The sequence below is a fragment of the Clarias gariepinus genome, chromosome 20 (assembly GCF_024256425.1).
Source record: "Clarias gariepinus isolate MV-2021 ecotype Netherlands chromosome 20, CGAR_prim_01v2, whole genome shotgun sequence".
NCBI lineage: Eukaryota > Metazoa > Chordata > Actinopteri > Siluriformes > Clariidae > Clarias > Clarias gariepinus.
The window spans coordinates 24,448,964-24,467,754 of record NC_071119.1 but is presented as its reverse complement, the minus strand read 5'-3'; the positions used below and the strand labels follow the sequence as shown (position 1 = coordinate 24,467,754).

At 38.6% G+C, this 18,791-nt stretch overlaps 1 protein-coding gene across 2 annotated transcripts in view; it reads right to left on the bottom strand.

Moving 5' to 3' along the window:
• Positions 1-8,890: 8,890 nt before the first annotated feature.
• fbxo41 (F-box protein 41) overlaps positions 8,891-18,791 on the bottom strand; it is a 42,373-nt gene continuing 32,472 nt past the window's right edge. For both annotated transcript variants that reach the window (XM_053479574.1, XM_053479575.1), the window contains exons 5-12: positions 17,534-17,769; positions 17,316-17,431; positions 17,023-17,175; positions 16,837-16,932; positions 16,303-16,421; positions 15,418-15,576; positions 15,074-15,189; positions 8,891-9,552 (exon numbers count right to left, since the gene is read on the bottom strand). In XM_053479574.1, the coding sequence (XP_053335549.1) occupies positions 9,490-9,552; positions 15,074-15,189; positions 15,418-15,576; positions 16,303-16,421; positions 16,837-16,932; positions 17,023-17,175; positions 17,316-17,431; positions 17,534-17,769 (1,058 nt within the window). In that variant the 3' untranslated portion in view covers positions 8,891-9,489. The remainder of the gene's footprint in view (positions 9,553-15,073; positions 15,190-15,417; positions 15,577-16,302; positions 16,422-16,836; positions 16,933-17,022; positions 17,176-17,315; positions 17,432-17,533; positions 17,770-18,791) is intronic.

The window sequence follows — 18,791 nt, the reverse complement described above, 5'->3', positions numbered from 1 at the left end:
TGTTCTCATTCTGTTTACGCCAAATTCTGACTCTACCATTTGAACGTCTCAACAGAAATCGAGACTCATCAGACCAGGCAACATTTTTCCAGTCTTCAACTGTCCAAATTTGGTGAGCTCGTGCAAATTGTAGCCTCTTTTACCTATTTGTAGTGGAGATGAGTGGTACCCGGTGGGGTCTTCTGCTGTTGTAGCCCATCCGCCTTAAGGTTGTGCGTGTTGTGGCTTCACAAATGCTTTGCTGCATACCTCGGTTGTAACGAGTGGTTATTTCAGTCAAAGTTGCTCTTCTATCAGCTTTAATCAGTCGGCCCATTCTCCTCTGACCTCTAGCATCAACAAGGCATTTTTCGCCCACAGGACTGCCGCATACTGGATGTTTTTCCTTTTCCCACCATTCTTTGTAAACCCTAGAAATTGTTGTGCATGAAAATCCCAGTAACTGAGCAGATTGTGAAATACTCAGACCGGCCCGTCTGGCACCAACAACCATGCCACGCTCAAAATCGCTTAAATCACCTTTCTTTCCCATTCTTACATTTAGTTTGGAGTTCAGGAGATTGTCTTGACCAGGACCACACCCCTAAATGCATTAAAGCAACTGCCATGTGATTGGTTGATTAGATAATTGCATTAATGAGAAATTTAACAGGTGTTCCGAATAATCCTTTAGGTGAGTGTATACTGTCTTGATAATAATGTCTATACTGTCTAAATAATGTCTATAATGTCTGGACAATAATTTCTATACTCATAATATAATGTCTATAAAGTCTACACATTATACTTTTTATCTATACTGTCTAGACAATGTCTAAATATACTGTCTAAATAAGATCTGTACATGCTCAATACATTTAGGTCTAAATAATGTCTGGACAAAAATGTCTATAATCTGTATACCATAATGTCTATACTTTCAATATAATAATGTCCATATTGTTGTACCCCAGTATCAGCGTTGTCTTTGGCCACACCCCTAAATCTGTCATAGAGCAAATCAATAAATAAATCAAATCTGAATTAAAAAACAAATCACCTTCAGATCAATTCAGTGCAGTAAAAGAAATTAATTTAAACTATTAAGTTTATGGATGTGTCTCCATTATTTTTTGAGGATTATAATTACAAGTTATAAATTTGGCACATAAATTTATATCTCATAATTCTATAATCACAATGAAAGTGTCATGATTTGGGTCAGTTAATAAATTGGGTACTGCTGCCCCCTGGTGCCCACTGCTCCACATATTCTTGGTGTCCTTACTGGAGCTTCAGGTCTAAAGTTGCTAACACAGGGAAGCCTCAGAGAGACCCAGTTCACCATCATGCACTACAGTACATGTACTATGTAGTACATGTTAACACCTTAACATCTCAGTCAGCTCTATGGAGTTGTTCAGTCGCTTAAACAGACATGTCCATGTGGTCGCTGATGGTGTGTGACACGCTGTTGGAAATACTTTAGAGATCAAAGGTTTAAGATAAAACAATCAGAGAACTGATGGAGCAAATTACAAGTCATGGTTTAAGGAGGTGGGCTACATCATCAGGATCCACCAGAGAGAGTATCTATCTGTTACGTAGGATTGCACACCCAGGACAAAGTTGAAGATTTTAATAACAGAAAGGAGAAAGGCTGTAAGTTAACATTTTGTGCGATGAAGAAGTTTAGACTTTAGATTTTTATTGTATCAACAAGAGACAAATTACAACCGTGTATATATATATATATATATATATATATATATATATATATACACACACATATACATACATACAGTACATCCGGATGTATTCACAGCGCTGGTCTAGTGGCCAGACGGAAGCCACTCCTTAGTCAAAGGCACATGGCAGCCCCTCTGGAGTTTGCCAAAAAGCACCTGAAGGACTCTTAGACCACGAGAAACAAAATTCTCAGGTCTGATGAGACTCTCTGGCCACTCTACCATATAGGCCTAATTAGTGGATTGCTGCAGAGATGGTTGTCCTTCTGGAAGGTTCTCCTCTCTCCACAGAGGACCTCTGGAGCTCTGACAGAGTGACCATCGGGTTCTTGGTCACCTCCCTGACTAAGACCCTTCTCCCCCGATCGCTCAGTTTAGATGGCCGGCGCTAGGAAGAGTCCTGGTGGTTTCAAACTTCTTGCACTTACTGTACAGATGATGGAGGCCACTGTGCTCATTGGGACCCATTTTTCTGTAACCTTCCCCAGATTTGTGCCTCGAGACAATCCTGTCACGGAGGTCTACAGACAATTCCTTTGACTTCATGCTTGGTTTGTGCTCTGACATGAACTGTCAACTGTGGGACCTTATATAGACAGGTGTGTGCCTTTCCAAATCATGTCCAATCAACTGAATTTACCACAGGTGGACTCCAATTAAGCTGCAGAAACATCTCAAGGATGATCAGGGGAAACAGGATGATCAGGGGAAACAGGATGCGCCCCAGCTCAATTTTGCAAAGCCTGTGAATACTTATGTACATGTGCTTTCTCAATTATTATTATTTAATTTGCCAAAATCTCAAGTGAACTTTTTTCATGTTGTCATTATGGGATGTTGTGTGTAGACTTCTGAGTAAAGAAATTAATTGAATCCATTTTAAAATAAGGCTGTGACATAACAAAATGTGGAAAAAGTGATGCACTGTGAATACTTTCCAGGTGGCATTGTATATACGATTATCTATACACGATTATTTATAAATTATATGATATAGATAAAAGATGGTAAATGTAACCATTAATAGATATAGTGTATAGAAAGAATAAAGGACTAATGGCATCCCATCCTGTGCATCCAGTGAACATTACATAAAAAATTATAATAATAATAAATCACACAGACACAGAGACAAGTCATTTTCTGTGTTTTTTAATTTTGTTTCATTGGCTGCGTTTAAGAATAAAATTGCATGAAACCCAGAATGTAAACATTTGCATCTTATAATCACACACACACACACACACACACACGCTTGTGATGGCGACTTTAATAAAAAGCAGGCAAAGCTACCGAAGCGATCGATGGAGTTACTTATCAGTCAGCAGAAATCAGGCCAGGCAGCGACAGTAAGGTTCGTACAAGAGGTTGTTCAGTCTGTAAAAAATAAAAATAAATATGAGCAACCGTCGATCGTACACCGAGTTCTTAAGAAGATTAAATGTGACGAAAGTCTGAAATCCTGACAGATGGATGTAAAATACATTTACAGCAGGGATACAGTATATGCAGCTCCATGAGTAATGATTTACACTCGAAGGGGTGAAAAATATGCTTTGGTGAAAAAAACCTGACAGTTTTCCCACTCTTCACAAAGACGTGTTTGGTGTCCAGTGGAGGTTTTCAGGTTTATGTAGAACATTTTTTTTTTTTTCATAATAAAAACGGGAAAAAAAGTTGTATTGAATATTTATAAGATCTTAATACTTCCAGAATCGCAATACAAAATCAAATCAGCACAATAATATCGTATTGAGCGACCCATGGTGGTCTATTGTGGTGGTATATATATATATTTTTTTATAATAATAAAAAAAAACTTTAAAAAAATAGCTTAAGTTGAAAATAATTTGAACAGCTAATGTTACCTAGCATCAGCAAATATTTGTATTCAGGATAAAGATTAGCGCATCCATTTCTAACTGCAACTAAAAAAAACTAAAGCAGATGTTTTTCAGTCATAATTCTTTTAAATTCCTTTTAAATTCAAATTTTCTTTGATGCACGCCACTTTTATGTTGCTTGAACATTAGAATTGTGCTTTCTATAAACAAACAAACAAAAAACAAAACAAAACAAATTTTACTCATTCACTTTAAACTTAGACTTGTGATGTTTTAAATCAAGAAACTGGGACACTTGACTACATAAACATTCCAAATATGCGAGGGATTAGACTCTGAATTTAGGAAAAAAACTAGAAAATTTAGTTTATACTTACTACAATGAACATGGGTCCATTCAAATGCGAGTTAATAAAAAAAAAAAAAGGAAATACTTCTTTTTAATTTCATATCTTGTATCTCTGTCCAAGATTCCTAAAAATTAGTTTTAATTTTAAAAATTAGTTGATGTAATTATTATTATTATTATTATTATTATTATTTATATATTTTTTTACCAGCTAGATTGTGGAAGCTACTAATTATTATCATTCCGATCCTGTAATTCCAAAATGACTAAAACGACACCAAACAAACCGACGGCTTTTGTGTGAAGTGGAAAATTCAGTTTTTTTTCGCCAAACTATTCCTTGGCACAAAGCAGATCATAGATAAAAAAAAATAAAAAAAAATTTTGCCACCATTTCGGAGGCATCTTACAGGCGTATTCAGCACTGAATCCCCCCCAAAAAAAGATAAAAAGAGAGACAAGAAAAAGCAGGAACAAAACATTTAGTCCAATAAATGATAAAAAGCAAAACCATGTCACTGATATTGATCTGTACAGTATAAATAGTGTCTAGCAGTCCAGGAATGTGCAATTCCACACCTGTAATCAGGAACAAAAACGAGAGCAATCTTGTTCTCACATGTCATTCTCACACACTGTGTCATAAATATAATGTAGCATTGGTATTCCACGTACACATCTCATGTGCAATGAATATAAATAGACTACCGTCGTATCGGCGTCGTAGGCGCGCGTCGTCAGCGTCGACTGCGTTTAATAAGAGCTCGACGTTTTTCTCTGCGTTATGGATACAGATCTTTACAGAACAGCCACACAAGAGGAATTAAAAAAGGGGCACGACACCGGGCACTTTAAAAACAGCAAACATTACTAGAACTGATTTCTACAACGGCCTTCGTTGTTGAGAGGAAACGGATGTGCTTGCACCGGTGCAGGCTGCACGTTCTGTAGGATCCGTCTGGAATAAACGCAACTAAAGGACGGGAATCAAGTCGCGAATGCTGTTGCTATGTGCTTAGAATGCATGAAGTAGAAAATTTTCTACTTTATTGTCTAGACTGACAATTAAAGCTTTAGTTAAAATATGATTTTATGTGCAATGAATTAAAGCCAAGGTAAACGGTTTAGGGGGGAAAAAAACATTTGCCAGAACCACAGGAACCTTTTCTGGAACTCATTTAAGAACATTATGCATTGAGAATTTAATTTATTTCCAAATAACCATGATCAAAACATAGTAGGTGGGGCTAAGGACTTTGAAATTGAGCAATTTTAACTTTTAAGCCTTAAAACTGAGGAAGGTTTCTTTTTTGGTTCCTCATGTCCGTTATTCCTCGCAGATCTCAAGATGTTTGTTTGACTCCAGCAGAACCTCATGCAGAAATTCTCCCACAGTCGCAGTTTTTTTTTTACAATTGTTCATTTTTAGTCAGATCCCAGTGTCCGTTAGCGAGAAACAGTGGGCGGAGCAAGCAGTATGACAAAACTGAGCTAAGTTGAACTTAATAGTGGCGTATGGTACTATTTATTTTTCCATCACACATTATCACCAGTTCCTTATATTGGTTTCCACTCACAGTTCCTGAAAATGATTTAACACATGCAGGAAGTATACCCTGCATTTACTCCTGCTGCCCAGATATTGGTTATTTTCAAATGATACCAGTGATGAAGATGATGTTTAAGAAAGAAACACAACTAAAACAAGAGAAATGGATCATGATGACCAACTGGAGTGAAGGATGGGGCCATTTCACTTTTTCTCCTGACATTGCAACAGTATATTAGTTTTTTTGTTTTGTTTGTTTGTTGCTGTTGTTTTTGCTTCCACATATTCATCATTTGCACTCGCAGCTCCAGATCCAGTCAGTCAGACTCTGGAAGTGTTTACCTAACCAAAAAGAACATGTTCCAGATCCGGTCCAGGATCTCAGGAACTTTACCCTGGACCTACAGCAGCACTGACATAAGAAGGCCCAAATCTACTCATATTCAAAGAAAAAGTAGGGTTTCAACAACAGTAGGTGGAGCAATTGTTGGAGAAGCAATTTTCTTTGTCAGCTGGTGAAAATGGTGTGGTGGGAAGTTGGTGCATCTGTAAAGGTCAAGTTTGACCACTAAATGTAGAAACAGAAGCTAAAAAGATCTTGAACTGGGTCCTAAGAAATAAACTCAGTTCTGTCCAACATCAGAAAAGTTTCCTGCCGTTTCTACACATCTATGTTTTTCAGAATAGATTATTTTATTCAGACCAGAAACCACTGGGATGGAGTTTGTTCAGCTGTCGTATGCTAAGGAATAAGAAGTTCAAGAATATCTGGTGCAAGTCTCAGAGGATCTAAAGTCCGGGTTGCACTGTCCTGATGTTTCAGCGTTTGCATGTTGGTGAAGATGTTCGCATGTTGTGTGAGCTCGTAAATCTGTGAAGCTTAAAAAAGGTTTGACCAACAGATGGAGGAAGTCTTTTCCTGAAAGAGGAGCTTAAAAGATTTTGAACTAAACTCTGTTCTGGAAATAAAAAGCATCTTTTCTTTAGACCAGGAACCATTGTAAAACACCAAGTTTGTCAATAGCTTGTGGTTGTTCAGTTCAGTGCAGCTGCTGTATTTCCATAGGTACAGTAAGCAGCACTTTGAGAAGATCTGGCGCGTATCTTGGAGTAATTGGGGTACTAGAACCTTCTACATTCTTGGTTGCGATGTCTCATCTCTGTGCAAAAGTTTTAACATGCAGTATGCATGTTGGGGGATTGATGAATCTCAAGTTTCACCTTGACCAACAAGTCTCTTCCTGGAACGAACACTTGAAAGACCTTGAACGAGGTCCCAAGAACTGGTTCTGGTTCCTTCAGGAGGAAATGGCTGGTTGGTTAGTTCGTTCAACTGCTGTATTTTGAAAGATGTTAGGCAATTTAAGAAGATGCGAGGCGTGCATGTCTTAAAGTAATTGGTGTACAGAAAAATTCTATGCTTCTGAAAGCTTTCAGCATTTGCATGCCAATGACAATGGCATTGGTGAACCTCAAAAGCTCGATTCTGACAAACGAGTCTTCGTATAAACCTCCTGGAACAAGCACTTAAAAGAAACACATCCAGAAAAGGTTCCTGCAGAAGAAACACACCTATGGAATTTCAAGAGAACCTGGATTAAAGATATTGCTTACAGTAAAGCTATTCCTGGATTAAAAGTGACGGGACCTTACAGAACGCGCAGTCATGACCTTGGAAAGAGCTCTGATAAAAAGTGCATCGTCTGTCAAATACTGCAAAAAAGCTCCACATTAAACAAAGTGACATCAAATAACACCTTAATACTTAAACACTAGCATTTTCCAATTTTTTTTTATGTTTGATATCATGGTGCAACGATTGTTCAGTCTAAAAAAAGAAATAAAACAGCAAGCAGTAAAGCTCTTACGTCTAATACTCTAGCAATTATCTTCAAACAGTTACAAAGGCAACAGGATGTATTATGCTTGAACACAAACATGCCAAACATCATTATAGACATTTCTTTTATAGAAATAAATAGTTTGAATAAACTCTATGCTCTCTTTTTAAATAATTTTTCCATCTCTATAGGACTCTGATACACATTCAATATATAAAGCATCTATGATACACAACATACTGCAAATTCAACACGACTCTTTAGAAGAGATACTTCATGTGGTCGACTTGGGCACCACAGCAAAGAAACTTTGGAAAGAAAAAAACAAATGTTGGAGGACACCAAGGGACCTTCTTCTTCTTTTTTTTTTTGGATAATCACATAACGTAATTCTTCGGTTGTGCATAAATAATGTATGTACAGGTTTTTAAAGTCTTCAGGAGACAGATTGTCAGGAACTGAAAAGGTGGCCTTGGTGAAGGAGTGCACCGATCCTCCGTCTACAAATCTGCAAATCCGCAAGATCTCGCCGAGCCGTCATCTTAAATGATTTTGAAAAAAACTAAAAAACTAAATCACCAGCGAATACTTTGGAGTAAAATCGTTTTAGGAGAAACTCAAACCCTGTGGGGATTCTTTAAAACAAGATGTACTGCACAGCAAGACAGGAAGTGATCCCCGCCCCAAAAAAGGACTGAAGAAAGACTGATGCTCTAAGGCTGGCTCTAGGGGAGAACACCAACGCCTGATGGATATCTGGGACGGTACTGTGATCTGACGAAAGTCCTCACAATATCTGCATCGCTGTTATTGCATTTGCTGAAGCGTTAGAGCTATGGCGTACTGAAACATCTGTCCAGATGTTGGGTCGTGGCTTGGCAAGAATCGATGTCACAAACATGAGCGAGATAGAAGGTTTGTCATAAATGCAAAAAGATCTCCCTAGCATAAGAGATAAGGAACGAGAGAAATGTGTTCAACCTAAACTTCAGACTTTACACTCCCAAAAAAGAAAAAAAGGTTCTTTAGTGGTTCCTTGATTCTTGAGACCATCTCAATTAGAAAAAAAAAATAGTAAATGTTCCAGATTTGCCCTTTTTATTCAGAGTGTGAGGTTTTAAGACGTAGACGTGGGTCAGTCGAAGGCAGAATGTGAACGATGCCACACCAGAGAGATATGACATCACTATGGGGAATGTAATTGTCTTGCTTGTCTTCTTTAAAATTTCTGTATTATTTACCTTTTTTTTAAAAACTTACACAACTAAAAGCCAAACACTCAGTTAATAAAGTTAGATGCGCTCCATGATAAAACCGCCTTTATGAGATTTCCAGACATATTGCTCGTCCCTACAGATATGGCACCTGCTACTAATGAGACCTGAGCTGCATGGAAGCGACATGGTGTCGACGCTTGAAAACTTTGAACAGCTTGGAAATTAAATAAAAAATATAAGCACCATGCGAACTAAATGTTGCTTCGATGAGGCACGATATTCCACGGGTGCAGAATGTCCGATGAACTGGCGCTTAACAGACGGGTGATGAATATAACCTTCGACACGGGGCATGAGCGGCAGTCGGAAGTCCCCCAAAAAAAACTCGGTACCTTGGTGGAGTGCTAGGAGAATGATATTGCACAAAAACCTTTTCTTTTTCATGTCCACTGGCATCACGTCCTGCTTGCTTGGATTTGACTTGGAATTTCTAAGCTGGTACTCTTATTGTGCTGGAGTGTCTTTAGCAACACACTCATTTAAAATTACTTCCTTTTTTAATACCATGCATCTCACCATACTCTTAACTCCGAGCCTGTTTCCTCCAAGAGCCGTGCGTTTTGTATGTGTGTTGTTCCACATCTCTGCATTTTCTCTATAGGACACGTTTTTCCTTTTTTTTTTCCTGTGACTGAACATTGCAGCTCTGTGCTATGAATTTTATCTCGTCACTGTGATCCGAAGTTGTAGAGCGTGAATCGTGTAGCTCGACAGGACTCTCCCGGAAGCCGATTATCTACAGGCGAATAAAATGTATCTTGGGGTGTAATACTGTAGTGCGAAGTTTCCTGTTTTTGTCGTGGTCTTGAGAGCTGAAACTGAAGTTAGAGATCCAGCGTTTTTTTTTTCCATAAAGGAGAAGTTGGTGATGTTACACAGTTCGCCTGTCACCGTAGAGTGCGTTAGCACAGACCATCGGCCTTTACATGGAGGATTTTGGAGAAACCCGGCCTCTTCTTTAAAGCCTGTGGAGAACAGTGTCATAGTGTGTCATTAGTGTCGTTTTTCAGGGCATGAATACTTTTTATATACTCAGCAAAAAAAAGAAATGTCCCTTTTTCAGGACTGTTTATTTCAACAATAATGTTGTAAAATTCCAAATAACTTTACAGATCTTTATTGTAAAGGGTTTAAACAATGTTTTCCATGCATGTTCAATTAACCATAATCAATTAATTAACATGCACCTGTGGAATGGTCGTTAAGACCTTAACAGCTTACAGAAAGTAGGCATTTAAGGTCACAGTTCTAGAGAGACTTGTCTACCGACTGTGAAAAACACCCAAAGAAAGATGCCCAGGGTCCCTGCTCATCTGCGTGAACGTGCATTAGGCATGCTGCAGGGAGGCATGAGGACTGATGATGTGGCTAGGGCGATAAATCGCCATGTCCGCACCGTGAGACGCCTAAGACGGCGCTACAGGGAGACAGGAAGGACAACTGATCATCCTCTCAGTGGAAGACCATGAGTAACAACACCTGCACAGGATGGGTACATCCGAATATCACACCTGCGTGACAGGTACAGGATGGCCACAACAACTGCCCGAGTCACACCAGGAACACACAATCCCTCCATCAGTGCTCAGACTGTCCGCAATAGGCAGTCCATGAGGAGGAGATGCACTGCAGTACTTCAAGCAGCTGGTGGCCACACCAGATACTGACTGGTACTTTTGATTTTGAGCCTCCCTTCATTCAGGGATATGGAGCGATATCTCGGACAATATTCAAAAGGAATTGCAAATTACATTTGCAATTGCGTTTCCCAAATGTGGACGCACAAAGTGTGCCATAATTCAAATGCAATTGCAAACTTTACATTACCGTTTGCTGTTTCGCCTTCGTGAATGCACACTGACTGCCAAATTTCAAATGAAAAAGAAAAGTCCATTTGCATTTGTATTTCCCATGTCTTACAAGTCATGAGCCTGCCATATTTAAATAGCAAAATCAATGACCACGTTTGCTTTTTCACTTTCTCTGCGTCGCGCATCAAGCCGCCAAAATTCAAACGCAATCGCTAATCCATTTGCAATTGCATTTCCAACACGTTACACGGAAACCTGTCAATCAGCGTCAGGGGCGGGTCCATACTGTGGGGCGGGATTGTGTGGGGAGTGACGTCACTCGCAGTCGCCGACCAAGAGGGAAAAATTTGAGCAATGGAGGTGAACCGAGATTATCTCATTTGTTTATCAAGAAATAAACACACAAAAATGACAAATCGCACATTTTCTTACTCTGAAGTGGACAGAGAAGCTATTACAAATAAATATGTTTTTAGATCTTCTCCTGTTACAGCCTGCTGGAGCTAAATCTGTCAGAAACGCTGCTTATCGGCGCTTTATAGCGATGGAGTCACTAAGGGACCGTCTAACAAGTGCATGACCAAAACCCAAACGTTTATTTACAGAAGAATACACAAGATTACAGAGGAATACCTCACAGGAAATCGAACATATTACACTGTTAGGCTACTGTTTGGATTATTTGTTTATTAATTTGTTTGTTTAATTGATTAATAATTATTTCAATGTACATTTTAAAATAAATGATTACACAGACAATTCTTGTGGCAATAAAACAGATAATTTGTTATATGAGAGTTAGGGTGTTTTTCTATTATTAAAATAATAATAATTGTAAAGATATGTTTGAAAATGAATGCACTTTGGTACAGTCTATTAAGAGTTGCAAAAATTACAATTAAATCAACAAAACTCAATAACTAGAAATTTGGCATTTAGAAAATGTAAAACCAACGGTACTATAATGCACTCTATCCTTGCTAATAACTACAATCCTTATCTTTGCAATTATCAGTTTGATTATAAAATAAGCAATATAAAAAAAGACATGTTGTATTGAGAAAAATTATATAAATTATATATTTCTTTCATATATATGTATTGCTTGTTTATAATAGAAATCGCGTCATGTAATTTTTCATCATAAACAATATTTATTTAGTGTAAACATTTTTGTATTACATGACAAACCCCTGCAAAATAAATGTTCCACAAAATAAACATTATATGAGAATTTGTATTACGTGTCTTAATTTTTGTGTATTAATTTGTCACGTGCCTAGGGTTATTTATATTAGTAATAATATATTTGATAATAATAATATAATATAAATTTTTGATTATGATGTCCTAATATATTAATTCCCCCCTCTTGGTCGGCGACTGTGAGTGACGTCACTCCCCACACAATCCCGCCCCACAGTATAGACCCGCCCCTGACGCTGATTGACAGGTTTCCGTGTAACGTGTTGAGAATGCAATTGCAAATGGATTAGCGATTGCGTTTGAATTTTGGCCGGCTTGACGCGCGACGCAGAGAAAGTGAAAAAGCAAACGTGGTCATTGATTTTGCTATTTAAATATGGCAGGCTCATGACTTGTAAGCCATGGGAAATACAAATGGACTTTTTTTTTATTTGAAATTTGGCAGTCAGTGTGCGTTCACGAAGGCGAAACAGGAAACGGTAATGCAAAGTTTGCAATTGCATTTGAATTATGGCACACTTTGTGTGTCCACATATGGAAAACGCAATCGCAAATGCAATTTGCAGTTGCTTTTGAATAATTGCCCAGGATATCACTCCATTCAGGGACACATTGTGAAACATTTTTAGTTTATGTCTTATGGTGTTGACTCTTTTAGTGTTCATACAAATATTTACACATTAAGTTTACTGAAAGTTAAACCAGCTGAAAGTCAGAGGACGTTTCTTTTTTTGCTGAGTATATAATCGAGTGTATCACCGATGTGCATATACAAAGTATCTTTTATATTGTGTTTTTCTTTTTCTTTTAGAGTATAATCGTTTCCATAGTAATGTCTCATTCACAGGGATTCAAAGCTGTAAGTTTCTTAAAGTAAGGAGATGTTTATGTAAAGCTGATGGAAGGAGTCTCCAGTCTTAGAGAAATAGCACAAGTTGCATTTACAGCTTTTATAAAGTACGTAAATGAGAAATGTTACTATAACTGAATAAAAAAAAGGGCTGCACAATTCATTGCATAAAAATATTGATATACGTACCTGCATGATTATTTTATCTCAAAAGGCTGCAATTGGTTAGAGGAACAATACGTATTGTCAGAAATTTATGTCGGGTTTGTCAATTTTTTAATAATTTTGTTTATTTAGGGATTTAAAAAAAATCTAACTTTTTTACTTTGAGTTTACAAACATCCTTGTAATAAGATTATTCTCCGAAATATTATTTAATATAATAATAATAGCCTAGATAAATACGTCGCATTGCATATACATACATATTTTTAAACTGCATACATTTATATTTAACCTGTGATTCACTGCAAAAGTATTTATCTGCACAGGCTGCATTACTGTCATGCCGTTACCCTTAATTCTTTTTACAATATAGTTACAATATCCTAAATAATAGCTATATTATCTCATGATATCTGTGCAATAACATCTCTTTTTTCCCTAATTATGCATTATTATATTACCTACTGCAATTTGATTTGATTGAAAGTTTAAATAGTTTGTTGTATTGCTTTTTCTTTGCTTTCTTTGTATTTATACACTGTACTGTGTATAAATATTTTTTTCTTTTTATACACGGAACTGTCATTACTTTATATTTGCACATTATGCTTTGCTGCTGTAACGTTAAAATTTCCACATTGAGATGAATAAAAGCATATCTTAATTTATCTCATGCAGTTACAGTGCAATACTAAGTGATGAGATGGCATTACTGTCATCACGCTGTGTTCTTTAATAATAAAAGCTGTAACTTTTGGTAAGTTGTTGTGATGTGAGAAGATGAAACATTTTCGTTACATACTTTGTCATAGTATTTTACTATAACAGCATGACGCATCGTGTTTGATTACTCAAGTACTTTAAAAAAAGATACTTTATTTGTTTGTTTGTTTGTCTAAAAACAAACAAACAAATAAAAAAACATAGTCTAAAAATTGGTGCCCTACTTTGTGGTGGAAAATGATATTCTAGTGACCTGGATTACAAAGTATTAAAAACTAACAAAGCAACAAAGAGACATCGTTGTGAGCTAACGTACATACAGTATAATCACCATCCTTGTCGTTTTTCTTCCTCCCATCTTACGCAGTTTTTTTCTCCTTCAGCTTAGACACATGGCCCGAACCTCACCGCAGTCTCGCACCACTTTCAAGATAAGTCATTTTCACATTTGACTCACGAATCAGCCGTGCAGCAGCCGCAGCAGCAGGACTCCCCCTTAGCGGTTCCTTATTAATGATTCACTGATTCACAGAGTCGGAGACGGAGGAAAGCCCGTGGCCTCTGACTCAACACCCTCCGGCTCTGGCTGGTTAATTTTAGCCCCGGAGGTGGGAGGATTACTCAGACGGAAAGATCTGCCTCCAGCAGCTTCGTGCCTGCTGTTCGCTTCGAGACCGCTGTTTGAAAAACTTTGGATGCAGGGTCTCAGCTCTCGGGCATCATGCGAGCAGGGATCAGTGGCAAACTGGCGTCTCTGCAGAAGCCGAATTCATTTCATACCTCCGTCGGCCTACAGTACATAATTATTTACACCGAATGGTTTAAGTTCTAAATAAAAATATCGGAGAGAAGAGATCGCCTACGCTATACAGAATCCGAGCTGGTTCTCTCCAACCGGTTTCTTAAAATAACCGGGTTTTATTTTGCTCCAGCCTTTAACAGACGAGCGTTTACATAACGTACAGCTGAGCCGACAAAACTGCACAGTATTTTCCCAGTAATTCCATTAAGAAAGGTTAGAAAATACTGTTTTAACTGCATGTTTAGGTATTAATCCTAGACATTTGAGCGAATGAACATAACACCGGCTAAGTCGCATGTACGTCCGGGAGCCGTTTATAACTTGTTTGCATCAATGGAACGCCAAGTAAGGTGAGTTAAAATTTGCTTATTTATTATATATTTTTTTTGCATTTTGTGTAAGATTTAGTCAAGACACAGCACCATGGGTACCAAGAATGTTATCAAGGAAGGTAGCAAGAAAAAAAGGGAGTCGCTTTCAGTTTGGTTTTTAAAGCATCCAGTGCTGAGAGGAATCATAAATTAGGGTTAAGGTGAGGTTTAATGTCTATTTATTTCATGTTTTACTACATTTTAATGTCTTTTCTAAATGTTTTTCGTCATTTTTTTATGTGAAACAATTATTATAGTGTTGGAAATTGGTAATATTGGGACATTAAGAATTACAATATAAACAAATCGGCACCGAAGTATCGTGATGTTATTGTGTCGGTCGATCCCTGGTCGTTCCTTTCCCTAATATTTATATGTACAGAATATATAAAGTGCTGCTAGCTACATGACTGTTTTTTCAGGAAATAAATCAGTATTTTATCGCACACAGCTTTTCCCTTTCTTTAATCTGGAAGTTCTGTAAACCCGGCTCTCCCTGGAGACGGAAGGCTGGTGAGATTTAAAGCCCAGTGTATGTGTATGTGGATTTCGCCTCACCTGGAGTTTGTTCACCATCTCATCAAAAAGCTTTCTGGCCTCGGGGCTGTTTGGGTCTTCAAAGTAATCTTCAATGCCGATCTGTACAACAATGGACTTCAGGTTACGGCACACGCCTCCAGAGAGAGAAGAGAGAAAAAGAGTAAAGAGAGAAGGGACGTGTGAACGACTCAGCAAGAGCACTGAATATCAGCGTCCACTCAACCCAATCACTGATGATTATTTCAATTATCTGGACGCTGTGTCATGTTTCCTTTTAATTCTTCCAGGGCATAAAAGCTTTCAATAATAAGAAAAAGACACAATTCCTGTTCGTATTGTGTGTGTGTGTGTTCATGACTCACTGTTGAAATGAAGCAGAGCTTTGGGCGTGACCGGAGTGGAGGTGAGGACCAACATCTCCAACCCCTTCAGACCTTCACGACACACTTCCGCAGCCACTTCCTGATTAATCTCACTGACGTGATCCAGCTCCAGTACTTGCAACCTCATACAGTTCCTCGCTAGAACACACACACACACACACACAAACATTATCCAACATTCATTAACATTAAAGGTATAGTGGGCTGAAAAAGCCACAAAACAGGTGGGGGAAATGTCTTATAATATCCCGAACATAAGTGGGTTAAAACTGTGTACATTTTTCCCCAAAGTTTGGGTTATTCATTCATGCATCGTCTATCCTGCATTATCCTATATACAGGGTCACGGTAGGCCTGGAGACTATCCCAGGGGACTAAGAGCACGAGGCAGGGTATACCCTGGAGAAGGTGCCAATTCATCGTAGGGCACACATAAAACAGAAAATTTGGGAACGCCAATTAGCTTAATCTGCATGTCTTTGGATTGGTGAAGAAAACCGGAGTACCCGGAGGAAACCCACCAAGCATGGGGAGATATAACCACTATACCATTGTGCCACAGACTCTGTTTAGGGTTAATTATTTCCTATTTTCCTAAGTTTCGTAGTTAATAAGACACAAAATAATTAAAAAAAAAAACGTTACATTACAGCCTTACGTCTTTTACAAAAGGCTCCTTCAAAAAACATGACTAAAAAGGTATTAAGTCGTGTATTATACATAAACTAATTATCTATGTTTTAAAATAAATAGCTGTGATCAAGCTTAAAACCAGTTTGGGGTTAAATGAGCTCCGTCCCCTCCTTCAAAGATTAAACTAGAGCGTCTTAGAACAATTCAGCTTTGCGGTCTCCTGTTACTCACCTAACGACGCTAATCCCTGTATACCACATCCAGCTCCGCCCACTCCCAAAGCTCGTAGGTGTGGCCAGCACCGGCCAATCGTCTGTAAGCAGCGGTTACTGAAGCGGGCTGGTTGTTGACTATTCAACATAAAAAAAACAAACAAAAAAAAAAAAACATGAAGCTCAAATGAATCGACAGCAATTTGTGGTCTAACTAAAGTTTGTCCTGATCATCGCAACCGCCGTAGCTTATAGTGGACTGGGGGGAGGGGATCCATGAACATAAAAAACATTATAAAAACAATATGATGTACATCCAACAAAAATAAATAAATAACAATAAAAATGTACATTTCACGCTCTTTCAACTTTAGAAAGCTACTTAAAATTATAATCTGCCCCCTAGTGGCCTGGAGGATTTATAAAAATATAAATAATGTTAAAAACAACAATTGTTTTAAAGCATGTCATTTGTATTGTGTAAACAAAACTGGAAACTTTTTTTTTTATGTAACACTTACTAAAACTCTAAAAAAAAAGTTTTAAATCTTACCAGGGATGTAATGGTGCCACCTGTAGGGAGATGATGTCCCTGCATCCTGCTCCCAAAGCCCAGATGACTTCCTGACCCACTGGGTCTGTAGCACTCCTGAAACGATTCATATCATCGAGAATAAACAACAGTTCTGAAGTCACTACATGAACAGAAGCACAAAATAGGGCCCCCTGGTGGACTGACCGGTACGTTACAGCCTGTAGAGCCCGGCAGTAGCAGCTGGCCAGCCACAGAGAGCGATCGGTCAGCAGGTTGGGACAATGCGACACCTTCAGTATAAGCAGGTTTCCTCCTGTCGCTTTCAGCAAGGCCTCCAGACCTTCCTCTAGACATCCACTAACACACAAACACACACAGTCATCCATATGCGGATAGAAACTACTTAAGCTCTGTTATAGAAGCTGGTTTATAAAAGAATACTGTTTTTCATGTAAGCAAAATGACTCATACTGTATTAACATTTATTATCTGTGTACCGTGTGCTCTTCAGATATTCCTCCTTGGTCTCCTTCTTTCCTCTCTGCCTTGGTTTAAGGTTCTGCAGGATCAGAGAGTGGGTCTGCGTACACCACTGAGACAGCGTGCACAAGAACTGGACATTCCCGAATACAAAAAAACAGACAAAAACAAACTCTTGTTTATTACTTAAGCAGAGGTCATCAAGATGGTGATATTTTTTGCAAACGAAGCAAACCTTGGAGGAGATGCGAGCGTTCTCCAGCAGCACTCTCGTCCAGACGGCGGGGTGACGTGCTACAAACCTCCAGTCACGACACACCTCAGCCATCCTCAGCAGGGTTTTGGTGTCCAGGTATGTGAAGATGCAGAAAAGCGCCGCCCGCATTTTCAGCACCTCGGGGCTGATCACCTCGCTGGTCTTGGATGGGCTCTTCTCGTGACGGCAGGGTTTGTAGCAACCGTCAGAACGTCCTGGAAAAAAAAAAAAGGAAAAGGAATAAAAAGGGAGCAAACGCTGACATGATTATGATTTAAAAGTGATGTAGTCATGGCAACATGCTTCATTTTTTGGTGAGGCTCTAAAATCTCTAGCAAGCAGATGGGCATGGGGGACATCATAACATACAGCCAAACTGAGCATTTTGTTCTTAAAGACCACACGGTGGTGCCAGAGCATCACACACAAAATGCAAACATCATTTTGCGTCCTACACAACTGTTATGTCAGCCAGAGCATGTGATCAAAGAACAATCCCTATCAAACAGAGAGAACCAGAGCCACCAGCTGGGGTATTCTGAACCATCTGGGCTGTAGAAGGCTTATTCCCAGGCCTGAAGACCTCCATACCCTCACAAGAGGATCAGAAAAAAAAACCCGGATTGTGAAGCTCTGCCCACATAGCTTACAAACGAGCTTATTATTTTCATGGAGGCCTAGTTTTCTGCAAAATACACCAATCTGCCTGTTTTTGATATATATATATATATATATATAAGATGTCATTTGCAACCAATTGGCTAAAAGATGTCTTACCTGATGAGGGCTGGATGATATGAACAATTACAGTTTTCCGCTCCTGCTCTAAACAGGCTTATGATTTGACCCAAATTATTCAGGATGATCAAACTACTCCAACGTCTTACATTATCAAGAAAATCTGAGACAGTGGAGACTGGATCATAATATGGGGAAATACAGCAGTGCTCCCACAGACCAAGCAGCTCTAAGCCTTGTGTTAAGCAGAATAAGCCTCAGGTTAGAAACTACAAATGCAAAGCTGGATGGAGGAAATGAGGCCTCAAGCTTGGGTTGGTCAAAGGAAGCACAAGGTTTGTAAGGAGAACTTCTCTATTTGGGATAATGGAACTCTGAGTTGGTTGAAGGAAGTTCAATGTTGGGCAAAAACAAAACCAAGGTTGGACAGGAGAAGCCAGATGTTTGGGTGGATAAAGGTTTGGATTCATCAAAGGAAGCACAGTATTGGAGAAATAGG